The sequence below is a fragment of the Solanum stenotomum genome, chromosome 4, assembly GCF_019186545.1.
Source record: "Solanum stenotomum isolate F172 chromosome 4, ASM1918654v1, whole genome shotgun sequence".
Classification (NCBI taxonomy): Eukaryota; Viridiplantae; Streptophyta; class Magnoliopsida; order Solanales; family Solanaceae; genus Solanum; species Solanum stenotomum.
The window spans coordinates 34,922,351-34,938,095 of NC_064285.1; the positions used below are offsets into that span (position 1 = coordinate 34,922,351).

The 15,745-nt window shown below is 34.5% G+C and overlaps 1 protein-coding gene across 1 annotated transcript; it reads left to right on the forward strand.

Moving 5' to 3' along the window:
- The first annotated feature begins 2,801 nt into the window (after window positions 1-2,801).
- LOC125861452 (glycine-rich cell wall structural protein 2-like) lies at window positions 2,802-13,370 on the forward strand. Its single transcript, XM_049541346.1, has 2 exons — window positions 2,802-3,126; window positions 12,814-13,370. Exons 1-2 carry the CDS (start codon window positions 2,802-2,804, stop codon window positions 13,368-13,370), a joined length of 882 nt encoding a protein of 293 aa, XP_049397303.1.
- The last annotated feature ends 2,375 nt before the right edge of the window (window positions 13,371-15,745 follow it).

Below are 15,745 nucleotides of genomic sequence, written 5' to 3' on the forward strand. Positions count from 1 at the left end.
CATAGACTCCTTGACACTCAATGTCAAAACTAAGAACTTAAACAGCAAAGCCAATACTCGTGAGATAGCGATTATCTATTTGATTTATTATAGGCTTATGAAAACCACTCTTGCACCAAAGGCTCGTACTGAGAGCCAGAAAGGTGTAACTATGCTCATGGAAGCCAACCATGAACATAGTACTATTTTTGTCCCTCGACTTCTCAATTGTAACGATGTACTTTCCAGCAATGATTGCTGTTTTGAATCCATAACCCAATCTTTCTCCTCACTCTGAGAGATCTCAAATTGAAAGAGTCATTTAGTTCCCCGATGGGTTAATAGAACTCAAGTTCCTTGACAGTTTTGTTACTGGATCTTCATCGCATAGAAGATCATCTTGGTCGAGTTCGTTGACTCCGTGTCTTTCGAGACCCATTCCTAGACCTACATCTTCATCAAAAACCCCGGAAGAAGTAGAAGTTGAAGTTATTCCTGTTGATAACAACAAAGGAAAAGTCATCGGAGTAGACTTTTCGGGAAATATCCCTAAAGTCTTTTATGAAGATCTCCCTACTAACCCCACTACTAGTGAGATGGAGCCACCCCAGGTGAAAAAACCAGGATGGATCACGATGCTGAATACAGGTGATACTGTCAGTCCTAATCAAGGTGTCCTTCACAAACTTTGGACTTATCTAGACAACCAGACAAAGAGAAAATGGTATGTATCTACCTATACTCTTAAACAAAGAGAAGCCTTCAGGGACTGATGGATGGCTAACATGAAAATAATCGGCTGTGAAATCGAATTCTTCAACTGGTTTGTGATGGCAGGGAAGATCGAGAATCAAATCGAAACTCTTCAAATGATCATCAACAAATGGTATACGATTTCTAACAAAGTTGTTGAATCTATTACTCCTCCTCTTGAAGGACTCAATATTCCTGTTGCAGGAACCATCATCAAAGTTTCTCCTTTCGAAGTAAAGTGTGATAAGCCTTCCTATTTCGTCACTCCAGCTAACATAGATCAAGTAGTAGAATAAAACAACTACTCCAACCAAATTCTTCATGTCATTTCTAGACAAATAGAGGATTCTAAACCATCCATTAGTAGAAGACCTACTCCATCTTCTACCTCATCCATTCATAATATTGAACCGAACCCAGGATTCATACTCACTGAGTTCTCCAGAGAAAAATTCCTTAAATTCAAAGATACTTTTGAAATTTCCAGAAATGTCATTGACAAAATCAATGAACAACTTTCCAACTTCAATATTTCCACCAAAGATGGGAAAAACCAAAAGAATGTCTCGACCCTCCAGGAAAAAGACTCTGATACATAAACTCTCAAATGATAATTTTCATAACCTGAAAAATTATCATAACCGTCCTTCTTTCCCAGACCATCAATATTAGGAAAATGATTTCTTATCCACTTCTTCTCAAGAAGGAAGAGGAATCACCGAATGGAACATTCATGGCCTAGTTGAGCATCAAATCTAGAACAAGCTCCATGAAATGAGAGTTTCTATTACAACATACAAAATTAGAAGTTTTACTGACAAAGAAGTTTGTATCATGATTGCTACAAGTTTCACTGGCATGCTAAAACATTGGTGGGACTACTACTGCAACGATGAAGCCAAGAACCTCATCTACAATGCTATTGTAATAGAAACCGTAGTCAAAAACCGAAGGAGCCACTTAGACTACGTCTCAAATTACTAGAGAAGATGCTTGTGCCACACTTCTCTATCATATCGCTAAGAATTTCATTAGCGAGCCCAAACTCTTTCAGGATAGGAGTCTCCAAATCCTGAACAACCTCAGTAGTCTTTCCCTAGACAACTTCATTAAATACAAACATGCTTTCCTTAGTAAGGTTATGATCCGTCCAGACTGTCATCTGGATATCTGGAAAGAGCACTCCATAAATGGTCTTCCTCCTCTGTTTGGTGACAAAGTCAGAACCAAAATCCAGGAGCACAACGATGGTCGTATCCCTTACAACCAATTCAATTACGGAGACCTCGTCAACACCATCAACATTGTAGGACTCGAACTCTACACAAATATCAAACTTAAGCATCAGCTTAAGAAGGTGCAATCTTCTTCTAGAAGAGAATTGGGAAGTTTCTGTCAAGTCTTCAAATTTATTACTCTTCCTGATCGAGTGAAGAAAGACATGAAATGAAAGAAGTCTCACCGATCTAGCTCTCGAAGAAGAGACTCTGCAAAACCCAGAAGAAAAAATATAGGTCCAAGAGGCCCGGAGATTTTCAAAAAGATGTTTTTTTTTCATACGGAAAAACTAGACATAAATCCAGCTAATGTCATTCCAATACTAAAAAGAAGAAGATCAACCTTCTTGGCATTGTTGAAGACACCAACGATAAACTCCTTTCTATTTTTGATGAACCCTTTTCTGACTCTTCACACTCTTCTGATGAATATAGTGATGATAAAGATATCAACCTTAATTATGAATCAGTTAACAACCAATATGGAAAAGTTTGCAATTGTACTGATGCTTTTTGTACTTGTGACAGTACTCCCCAAAAAATCAGAGTCCTCTCTAATGACTTTAAAGAAGCCCTCTTTGATGTCATACCACACATCAATGATGAAGACCCCAAAAATGTTTTCTTCTCAAACTTAAACATCTCATACTGAACACTGATAATCCTAAACCCCAACCAGTTGTTGAACAATTCGGCATGAAAAAAATCATGAGTCATGTATACAACCAATCTCAACCTTCTATTTCATATCTTCATCCTGAGGTGTCTACTCTCAAGGAAGAAATCAGAAATATGAAATCTCGACTCGAAAAGGTCGAAACCGATATCCTTACCGACCAGGTACTGAAGAAGGCTTCATTACAGGAACCAGATTCTGACCACGAATCCTCTCAAGATAATGGAGATGATTCTATTAACAACGATCATTTCGCTGAACCTTTCTTCTCCAAGATTGGTAATCACCCATCTACTTCAGAAGATCCTGAAGTAACCGTAATTTGTTCAGTCAGACCTCAAAGTCATCATATACCTGTTAGAATTATAGTTAATAAACATTTTGTTATTAACATAGTTACTTTGCTTGACAGTGGTGCAGATAGTAACTGCATTGTAAAAGGTTTGTTCCTACATAGTATTTGCCAAAAAGTACTTCAAAATTATACTCCTCTACAGGAGAACTTTTGAAAATAAATTATAAAATTTTGAAAGCTCAAATATGCAATAATGGTATTTGCTTAACTAATTACTTTGTAATTACTGAAGATATTCTTCTTGGCATTCATTTTATCATTCAAATAAAACCTTATTTTACTGATTTAAATGGTATTAAAACCAATATTCTTGGAAAAGATTTACATTTTCCTTTTGTCAAAACTCTTTCACATGATGAAAGTAATTTTATCAGGGAAAATATAGTTTTTTGAATCAATAACCTTTCTCAACATATCCCCTTTTTAAATGATGAAATTAGAGTAAAGAAAATGGAGCAGAATTTAAAAATCCCAGAGATGGTTACTAAGATAGTGAATCTTAAACAATAATTTGAACAAGAAATATGCTTAGATTTTCCAAATGCTTTTTGGGAAAGAAAAAAACATATTGCTGAACTCCCATACATTGAAGGATTCAATGAACATGCCATTACTACTAAAGCAAGGCCCATTCAAATGAATCACGAAATGATGGAATTTTGTAAGAAAGATATTATCATTATTTTGCAAAACAAAATCATTAGAGTTTCTAAATCTCCTTGAAGTTGCTCTGCTTTTTATGTCAATAAAAAAGTTCAGAAACAAAGAGGAGCACCCATGTTAGTTATAAACTACGAACGTCTTAATTCTGTTTTAAAATGGATTAGGTATTCAATACCTAACAAAAGAGATCTTTTGAAAAGAACTTTTAAAGCTAATATTTATAGAAAATTTGATATGAAATAAAGTTTTTGGAAAATCCAAATTTCTGAAAAAGATAAATATAAAATTGCTTTCAATGTCCCTTTTGGACAATATGAATGGAATGTTATGCCATTTGGACTCAAGAATGCTCCTTCCGAATTCAAAAATATCATGAATTCTATATTCAATGATTATGCTTATATGTCTATTGTTTACACAGATGATGTGTTGATTTTCTCTGAAAACATTGATCCTCATTTTAAACATCTCAATACTTTCTTAAAGATTTTTAAGAATAATGGTTTAGTTCTTAGTGCTATGAAAATTATGCTCTTTCAAACTACCATCAGGTTTCTAGGTCATGACCTCTAGCAAAGAGCTTACAAACCTATTTACAGAACCATAGAGTTCTCTTCCAAAATTCCCAATGAAATAACTGATCAAACACAACTTCAGAGATTCGTAGGAAATCTCAATTATGTGGCTTATTTTATTCCCAAGGTCAGACAAGTTTGTGAACAAACCCAATGTAATGTGTTGGGAAGCATTATGTACACTCCCGTTGTATTTCATGCACATTATCGCATTTACTAGTCAACATCAACAAATTACCCAAAGTTCATGTTTTTTCGTGGGTATTAGCCCATGGATTTGACTCCTTGGTCACCCGAACATTTTTTTTGAGAAAACTATATAAGGACTTCCGTAATGTGTTGGGAAAATATTATGTACACTCCCGCCATTTTTTCACGCATATTAACTCATTGATTTAGCGCCTTTGGAGCATCCAAAAAAGTATTAAATAAAAATTATATGATGACGTCCGTAATGAGCAGGGGAAACATTACGAATAGTCCCACCACTTTTTTCACACATATTTTTGCATTTACGAGCCATTTTTTTAATTACCCGAATTTCACCATTTTTCTTGCATATTAGCCTATGGATATGGTGCCTTTGAAGAACCCAATTTTTTTCTAAAAACACTATATGAGAATCTCTGTAACGAGTTGCGTAAGCATTAGGCATAATCCTGCCATTTTTTCATGCATATTTTCGCATTTATGAGCCAACTTTTACAAATATCCTAAATTTCGTTGTTTTTTATGTTTATTACCCCATAAATCTTGCACCTTGGGGGGCATCCAAATTTTTGTTATGAATAAAATATGTAAGGACCTCGATAATGAGTTGGGGAAGCATTCCATACAGTCCCGTCATTTTTCACGCGTGTATTTGCATTTACTAGTCAAATTTTACGAATTACCCTAATTTTTCCATTTTTCATTTGTATTTGACCATGGATATGGTGCCATGGACACACAAAATTTTTTTCAAAAAAAATATATAAGGAACTCCGTCATGAGTTAGGGAAGCATTACGTACAATCCAGCCATTTGTTTGACGCATATTTTCGCATTTACGGGTAAATTTTTACGAATTTACCCAATTTTGCCATTTTTAATGTGTATTGACCCATGAATCTAATGCCTTTGGGGCACCTGATTTTTTTTTGAAAAAATCTTCTGAGGATCTCTGTAATGAGTTGGGAAATATCATGTGCAGTCCCACCATTTTTTCGTGCATATTTTTGACTTTACGATCCAACTTTTTCAAATTACCAAAATTTCGCCCTTTTTGTTTGTATTATTTGCCCATGGATATGACGCCTTTGGGGCACCTAAAAAGAATCTCTGAAAAAATTGTAAGAGGACCTCTGTAATGAGTTGGGGAAGCATAAATACAGTCCCTCCATTTTTCTAACACATATTTTTGACATTTACGAGCCAACTTTTACGAATAACGTAAATTTCACCATTTTTTGTGAGTATTAGCCCAAGGATCTGATACCTTGGGAACCTAGAATTATTTCTGAAAAAACTATACGAGGACCCCCATAATGAGTTTGGGAAGCATTACGTACGATCCCATTTTTCATGCATATTTTCGCATTTACAAGATAATTTTTACAAATTTCTCGAATTTCACTGCTTTTTGTGAGTATTAGCCAATAGATCTGACGTCTTTGGGACACCTTAATTTTTTTTTGAAAAAACTATATGAAGATTACCGTCATTGAAAAAACTATATACGTACAATCCCACTATTTTTTAATGCATATAGTCAAATTTACAAGCCAACTTTTACTAAGTATCCTTATTTCGCCGTTTTTTGTGCGTACTAGCCCATGAATCCCATCATTCTCTTCTCTCTCAAACCTTAGGGCAAAACCCTAAGAAAAAAAATCAAAGTAGAAGACTTCATTCAAAATTCTTTCAATCTTTTTCAAGATTCGTCTTCAAGGTAAGTCCTTCTCCAAGAATTTCATTCTTTTCAACTCAAATTTCTCCATACATTTATGTATCACTAATGAAAATCATAATTCTTGGCCATAGAGTTTCAAGAAACTAATTCAAGAAATCTCAAGAAAGGTTTTCTTGATTGTTCTCCTTCAAGCTATGGTTTCAATGCTTCTAATCAAGTTATTCTTCAAGAACCTTGTTCTTCCAGATATGTAAGGCTATGATAGTGTTGGACTAGTTCGTCCTCACGCCCTACAACTACTTTCACATCAGTAAAAGAGTAATCTAAGATTTTTTCCCTAGATTTGAGTATTCTTGAGATAAGTTGATTTTGAGTTCTTGAGTTTATGTTTCTTTTAAAAATTTTATTCCTAATAATTGAGTTTCTATATTGTTATTGAGATCCTTGAGTTGATTTGTTCATGTCTATATTTCAGCATGAACCCTATTTTGAGTTTAAAATTTTGAAACACTTTTTTTTAAGCCAATACTTGAGTTTTAAACTGGCTTTTTGAGAAAGTTAAGATAAGTTTTGAGAAAGAGTTTCTAAAACATGATTAGTATGACAATAGAGTATGACATCAATGTTTAAGCAGTATGGTATCTAGTTATGTCATTAATGTTTAAGGAGTATGGTATCTAGTACTCCATCAATGTTTAAGAAGTATGGTATCTGGAAATACCACCAATGTTTATGCAGTATGACTTCTCGAGTCATGAATGATCATATCACAATATGATTTTGATATATTTTTAGAAAGTGTTTTTAAGTATGAATTGACCAAGAGTATAAGGGAACTAAGTATTCCCAAATGTATCAGTTTTTACATTGATAAAAGAGAAAATTTGATTTCTTAATGACTTGTTAGTTCAAAAGATATTTTGAAACCAGTTACCTCTTTTAAGAAGGTTGTTTGAGCAATTATCGTAAACCAGAAGAAGAGTTATGTTTTTAAAACATATGAGCATGAGTATATATTATTGGGAGTAGTATTGAGCACCGATAAGGGGAGAGTTCAAACAACTCACAACCCATAAACAATGTATGCCAACATGGGTAAAATGTCATACTTTTTAGATAATTCCTTATTTCTTTTAAGCATAGCTTAGTGGATCTACTTAGTTGAGGAGTTCTATACCTCAACAAGGTATATGACAGTTCTGGTAGCGTGGGCGAGATGATGTATCAACAAGTAGCTCATAGTGATCATTGTCGATTAGAGAATCTCCCAATAGAGTTAAAGTGTATTTTTATATATCACTTATTATGTTGAGTTCAGAGATGAGAAAGTATTTTGTAAAGCTTTAAATGATTGAACTCCTTTATTTCTTTACATTCAATTGAGTATATTTCTATATCTACAGTAGTCCTTTCATTTCGTTTTTTCCTTTTTTAGCTATATTACATACTTTTACATTCAATGTACTGATGCCATTCGACATGCATCTTATAATGATGTAGATATAGGTATTTAGGATCCTCAGCAAGAGTTCATTAAAATCATTTCATTAGCATTTAAGTAAGACCTCATTGCTTCTAGTGGACTCCAACTTTTATAAGTTGTTACCTATAATTCTCTTGAGGAGTCGCGGGTCTTGTCCCAATAGTCATCCTTGTATACACTATAAGCTTCATAGATAGACAATTTTGGAGAGTTTTTTAGTTTCAGATACTTTATTTAAAAATTATGTTTATACTTAGTATTTTCAACAAAGTTTTGAGATTCAGTGAATAGTTTTTAAGCATTTATTTCAATTTGATGCTTTTGTATGCTTGAGTTAGTCTTCCGCTTGTAGTCTGCCAGGATGAGGGTTCGCTTGGGACCAACAATGGTTCTTTAGTGCCAGCCACGTCCAGGGTGTAGGCTCGAGTCGTTTAGTCACACCATTTTTTTCATGCATATTTTCGCCTTTACGAGTCATCATTTTTGAATTATCTAAATTTCACCAAATTTCTTATGGATCTGGCGCCTTTAAGGTACACAAAATATTTTCTGAAAAAAAAATATGAGGACCTATGTAATGAGTTGGAGAAGCATTACGTATAGTTTCGCCATTTTTTGGGCATATTTTTGCATTTACGAGCCAACTTTTACGAATAACCCAAATTTCACCATTTTCATGTGTGTTACCCCATGAACATGGCGCCCTTGGCACCAATTTTTTTCTGAAAAAAAAAACTATATGAGAACCTCTGTAATGAATTGGGAAACCACTATGTACAATCCCACCTTTTTTTTCACGCATACTTTCCTATTTATGAGTTAACTTTTATGAATTACCCGAATTTCACCATTATTCGTGTGTATTAGCCTATGGATCTAGCACTTTTGGGGCATCCAAATTTTTTTCTAAATAAACTATATGAGGACTTCCGTAATGAATTGGGGAAGCATAAAGTACAGTCAAACCATTTTTTTAAGTATATTTTTGCATTTACGAGCCAACTTTTACGAATTACCCAAATTTTATTATTTTTCGTGTGTATTAGCCAATGGATTTGGTGAATTTAGGGTTCCCTATTTTATATTTCCTAAAAACTATATGAGAACCTCCGTAATGAGTTAGGGAAGCACTACATACAAAGTCACCATTTTTTCATGTATATATTTTGCATTTACGAACCAACTTTTACAAATTACCTATATTTCACCATTTTTTGTGTGTATTAGCGCATTGATTTGTCGTCTTTGGGCACATGAATTTTTTTCTGAATAAACTATACGAGGATCTCCGTAATGAGTTTGGGTAACATTAAGTATAGTCCCACCATATTTTTGACGCATATTATCGCATTCATGAGCCAAATTTTATGAATTACCCGAATTTCACTATTTTTTATGTGTATGCCCGTGGATACGGTGCCTTAGGGCACCCGAAGTTATGAGCATATTAAGTTTCACCATTTTACAACTATTTTTCCTAGTTCCACTCCTTAATTTGATTTGCCTTCTTATCTTATTGATATGTTATCTATATACAAGAATAGTTACACTGTATTTGCTTGTTTTAGTTAGTTTTTTTTTATTTTAAATTTAAAAGTGAGGCATGTAAACCTTATTTATTAAAATATTTGAAAATTGCGTAAATCTATTAATAGCGACCATGATCTGCTAGTTCTTACTAATTTATTTACATATTTTTATGTGAAATAATTATAAATATAATTCATGTGTGACTTTCTTAAAGTTGTTACAACATTCTTGGCCTTGTTTTGCTTGTTTCGGTGATGGGGGGAGGGGATAATGGAGCCTCAAGGGGGGGGGGGGGCCCCGGAGTGGGCTGGTTGGGGGCTGCCTCGAGAGCCTTGTAATTTTTTCGTAAAAAAATTCAGTCGAAATTTAACACTTACGAAAAACAAAAAAAACCAGCCTAAATCCTTTATATTGGCCTATATATGCCCATAAGTGCCGTAAAAATTGTGAGATTGTACATATCGCTCGCTCAACTCACTAACGGGGGGTTCTGTAAAGGTTTTATTAAAATATGGTCTGGAAGCCATATTTATGGGCGTTATACACGAAAAACTGAGAAAATCTCCTGATTCCAGTAAATTGACCCCTTAATGCCCAAAAATGACGTAAAAATGGTGAAATTGTACGTGCCGCTCCCCTAACTCCCTATGGCTCTTTGTACAGATTTTTGAAAAAATCATCTCAAAGCCTTATCTTTATCAACACAATTTTAATGGGCTACACAAGAAAATTGAAAAAATTGGCTAATTCCTATAAATTGACCCCTAAATGCCCAATAATTGTGTAATTAAAGAAGACCGTCTTGGTCAATGTTATATTTTATTTTTCTTCGCCAATTAACTGATCGAGTCGGTCAATTTTTTTGTCCTTCATCCAAGTTGAATTAGAAATTTACAGTTTTAGATCATTTAATATCTAATAGGTGTTTGTAAATGAGTAATCATACAAGAATTAAACTACACAATTTAGTCCATCAATTTTAGGAATTCCTGGGGATTGTGTTTTGAATTATTGATTGTAGTAACCGATCTCTTGAACATATGATTTATCGGAAATAACTTTACTATCCCACAAAGATAGTTGATCTCTTCACTAGAGGATCTATCAAAAACAACATCACTATCCCACAAAGATAGTTAGGTTATTGGAGCTTAGATTATGTTCGAAAGAAAAAAAATGAAGTGATTAAAATGTCTTAAAACGTTAATGTGTGCTTAATTGGAGCGAGTGCACAATACAAGAATTATTTTGAAGCATATACTTATTTTTATAATATTTAGCTACATTTTTCAGGACTATTTGTTTGTTTACATAATTCATAATGGAATTTGAATATTTGATAATGTTAATATCCAGTAATTAAGCAATTGGATTTCAAGACTTTAATGTTCAAAATGGAATACATATACTCCCTCCTATCCGTCTAAAAATATTTATCATTTTTATTAAAAATATTTATCTCAAAATATTCATTCCATTCACTTTTACTAATTCGTTATTCCTAAAATAGATTTTTTCAATTTTACTTGTCACTTTTAACGTATCAAGAATTATATATATATATATATATTTTACCCTTAATATACTACTAACTATCCAAAAATTCCAAGACTATATGATTATGATAAAATACAATCATATTCATCATTGCTTTTAAGGGACGTGCTAAGTTTAACAACTGGATAAGTACAAGTGAATCGAGAGAATGTTAATAATTATTTTTAAGAATACAAACACCACAATTAATTAAGAAAAATTGTATCTTAAGAAATAAAAAGAAAAACTAGTCAAATACCCTCCTAATTAATTTTAAGGGACGTATAAATAAAAAAATACGACAACTATTTTGTGTTATCAATCTGTGTATAAAAAACCAGAATTACTGATTTCAATAAACTTTGCAGAAACACGAAGTAACCAAAGTTTAATAAACTAGTAAGAATAGATGAACATAAATTAATTGACAAAACTAAAATCTGTAAAAAAATGTACCACAATATGGAAAAACAGAATCAGAAAAAGATCAAGCCCATTGAATGCACAGTGTCCCCTTAAGGATATTATTCCCCTCTAGTATCCGAGGTTTGATTTGGAATATGTCCTCCCAGGATAGAATGATCTCAATCACCAGTGTATTGATAACCAAAACTCTGGTGTCAGCGAACCACTCAACAGCAGTAAAGTACGCGAAAAAATTTTGTGCAGAAGAAGAAGAAGAAATAAGAAAAATTCGTAAGGAATAGGTCTGAGTTATCATGTATTTATAGGCAAGAGGAACTGGTTCCGAAAGGTTGCAATCCTTTCAGAATCCACACGACCATTCATGAAAGTTTGCAACCTTTCAAACGGTCATGGCTGTTTCTGAAAGTTGCAACCCTTTCAAAACAGTCACTTCCAACGGTGGGAAATTCAAATAAAACGGGAATGATTTAAATAAAACGGGTTGCGCGTGGATCTGAGTCGGGTCTTTCCAAATCCAAATCCAAATCCAACGCCGAAGACGAGCCGAGCGAGCGACGATGACGATGGCGCGAGGGGGGTCCCTCTTTCCAACCCTTTTAACAATTAATAGGAGTGTTTCTATATTTAAACTCTCTTATTTTTGTTTCCACCACCGATGAAGAGCAAATGTCTTTTCAATAAAGCATAAGAGGACTTTCCAAGTTCTCAACTTTCCAAGTTCCCAACTTTTTCAAGTTCCTCTTTCATCTTCCCTCCATTTCCCATTAACTCTTGCTACATACCCAACATTTTGAAGCAGAGAAAGTATTATTTTTTTCTACTTCCAACAAATAACTTGAAACGCAAGAGATAATTTAGTAACTCCATTTTCTTTATTGATGTTTAACTACATATACATTCACTTCAATTTTCCTTTTGTTTTTTTACGTTTTGCAAACATTTATACATTAATTAATTGTACTACCCCCTATTGTATTTAACCCCTTCCTATTCTAATTTTTCATAGTATCTCAACTATTAATTAAAACGATATTGTAAGTAATATTTTAGCGTTTTCATGGATAATCAAGCATTTATCCTCACAAAACAAATACGTCAAAAGCAAAGTACAATACATTCATTTTTGGAGAACTCGATACGTTTTACATAATATTACATAATTTTAGACTATATATATATATATATATATATATAACAAAGGAAATCATAATAATGAATAGTGTTCGCTTCCATATTTGCGGGGAATTTGTCACAAACACTCATTACTTTTATTGGTGACGGCATGAGTTGAAAAAAAGTCGTCACTTAAAATTTCATTTCTTGTTGTGGTTGTCAAAAGTGGAGCTAACTATTGGAAGGAGGTTAATTGAATCTCTTTAGTTGCAATATAATATTGAGTAAATAAGATAAAATAGTTTTTTATATATACACATTGTTGGATTCCCTTAATATTTAGGAAGCTTTTAGTGTTGTAGTATAGGTGATTTAAAAATTAGTTTATGCCTCAATTCAAATTTCAAGTAAATTTTTTTTTAATTCTCTTGTTAGAATTAATCGAATTCCTAGTTCAGCCACTAATCGAGGTTATGTTATTTTTTTGTGCAGTTCTAACAGTAGATACAAAGATGAGATGCAAGTTGATTCTAATTGTTGTTTTTGGGATTTGTAGTGCAAACTTCCTTTGCAAGGAAGCTTCTTGACAATCCATTATTACCCAGTTTTCCTAACTTCAACGGTGGATTCGACCAAATTTTAGGAGGTCTTAGGGTTGGTGGTAATGGTGGCGAGGGAGGAGGTGATGGTGGCAGGGACGGAGGTGGTGGAGGTAGTGGTGTTGGACTTGGGGTTGTATTTGGATTTGGCGAGGGTCATGGATCAGGTGAAACTGATGGATTTGGCCGAATTGTAGGAGGCCTATTTGGTGGCGGTGGTGGTGGTGGTGGTGGTGGAGGAGGAGGTAGTGATCGTGGATCACATTTTGGCATTGGATATAGTGAAGGTCATGGATCCGGTGTAAACGGTGGTGGAGTTGGTGGTGGAGAAGATGGCAGTTATGTTAGATCTGGTTTTGGCATTGGATATGGAGAAGGTCATGGATCGGGTGTAAATGGCGGTAGCTGTGGTGGTGGTGGTGGAGGTGAAGGTGGAGGTGGTGGTGATGGTCAAAATGGTGGTAGTGGTTTTGGTGCCGGAGGAGGATGGGGCAATGGTGGTGGTGGCAATTGATCCCAGCATTTGCTCAAATAACAATTTTTCATGTGTGTGCTGTTTCACCTATGGTTATTATTGTAACATTTACCTAGTGCCAACTTTTTGATTGTTAGATATCATCAAAATGTTGACATGATGCAGTTCTACTCATATCTTGACCAATACAACTATTATATAGTAATGAATATTTTTTAATACATGACGACATATTTATTTGCTTATCAAGATCGTCCATGATTCAAACGATAAAATTTGTAGTAGTGGAGCTTACTATTAACATAATATTTTTCTAGAATACTCTACCTTTTCACAGTAGCTTTATCTCGTTCCGTATCTTTCTTGTAGATTTATCATTCAAACTATAGATGTGTGACATTATATAACGATATAAAATGATACAATTTATCCAAACATTTAATTCATTCAAACAATAGAGTACCATAAATACAATATATTATGAAACAATACATTACAACCATTGAAATAGACATTGTGTAACTCCTCGAATTTGAAAAGGCAGGAAAATTTAGTTTTTAAGAAATCTGGTGCCAATTCCTACGGTGCCTTCCACGGCCCGTCGAACTACCCACGGACCGTAAGTCAGGTCCGTGGTTGGCCAGACATGTTTTCCCAAATTGTCAAGTTCCAATACTTTTTCAACGGTCCAACAGGACGTTCTGTCATTGATACGCTAAAATTACTCCTCCCTAAAAAACTATAAGTGATCGTTGTCAAATAAAGAACCCAACATGTAGGTTGGGGTCAATCCCACAAGGAATATGGTCTAGACTTAAACTTAACTAACAAGTATATCCGTTTAGTCAAATTATTTCCAAGGAAAGTAAACAGGGGGGATTTTGTAATTAAGTAACAAATTATTATGCTTCAGTAACAAGTAGCAAGATTCAACCGTTGTTGTATCTATATGAGAAGAAACTAGGGTATATATGTTCCCCACAAGCTCTTAACACAGTAATCCTAATAGAGTAATCCATTCCTAGTGTTTAACATTCTAAATTGGTAAGTTAGATATCCCTAAGTGATTCGTCCTCCAAATAGGGAATTTTACCACAAAACTTGGTGCGTCTACGGGTGTGTGCTTTACTAACTCTTACCTTTACCCTAGATAGTCGTCATATCAATGTAGTTTAGTTTTCACCCTCACTCCAATTGACATCAAACTATTAGATACCATCCACTAAATATCTGTTGATTAATCCTTTTCTCATTCATTACCTCCTAGGTTCGGTATGTAAGAACGAGGCGAGTTCTAACGCGTGCTCTCGTTAAAAAGGCTTCTAAAAGAAAGGATTAACAATACATGCATGAACACTATTCAAGAGTTACTTAATTATTATTCATACTTTGTTAATTGCTCAAGATTCCCACAACCCTAGTTGTGGATTTAGCCACTCATGCTTGAAAGATCATAATTCATAATTGGGTAAAAAGAAGTCATGAACTTACAAGAAGAATTGATGAAACCCAAAGATCCTCAATTGAATTTCAAAGAGAAAATTGTATAAAACGAAAACCGGAAAGTTAAACGCTAAGAGGTTGCAAATTAATTCCCAAAGAACAAAACTAAGAACTTTACAATAATGTCTAACCCCCAAAAAACGAGGATGACAACTCCTATTTAGAGAAAGACAATCCTAAATAAAACATGAAACAAAATAAGGAAATTAACTGCGGGAAAACGATTTCTATCGACGACACGACCTGTGAACCGCAGGTAGACCTACAGTCACCCTCCGTGGCTCAACACTTAGAAACTTCATCATGTACTGGAACCTCAATTTCTCTGATCTCATTGACGGTTGTGCAGAAAGGGTCGTGGGTTGACCTATGGTCCATCGTCTGCTCCGTGTTTCCACACTTGGTTAGACTTCCCTGATCATGACCTACGATGCATAACCTACGATCCATGGGTTGGGTTACGGACCGTCCTGTCAGTCCATGGTTTGAGTTCTGAAAATTAACTCTCAGACCAAGACTTACGACTGCCTACCCACGGCTCGACATTGGACTTACGGTCCATGGGTGGCCCCGTTGGTGACTCCTTCAACACTATCACACCCCAACCCTAGTTAAGGAGGATAAGAGCCGTATAACACATGTTTTACAAGTGACCAATGAGGAGAGAATGAACTACTATGTAGATAGATTTACTAATGAGAATCTACATATACAACATGTGTCGACTAGATGAATCGATACATGTGACAAGTAAAACTATGAATATATATGATAGCTTTACAATGCCTACAAAGCCTTTATCGGAATGAATGACTGTACAACTATCAAAATACGCATAGTAAAGACTCGGCAAAGCTTCGAATCAACCTGGAGCTCACCAACAACCGTTGAGTATCATGTGCTTCTATTAG

What these genes read in the sequence shown, in the direction of transcription:
- LOC125861452 (XM_049541346.1), top strand. Translation starts at nt 2,802, where the DNA reads ATGAAATCTCGACTCGAAAAGGTCGAAACCGATATCCTTACCGACCAG. An exon ending in TAGTAACTGCATTGTAAAAG is followed by an intron (nt 3,127 to 12,813) that starts GTTTGTTCCTAC and finishes TGGGATTTGTAG; the next exon opens with TGCAAACTTCCTTTGCAAGG.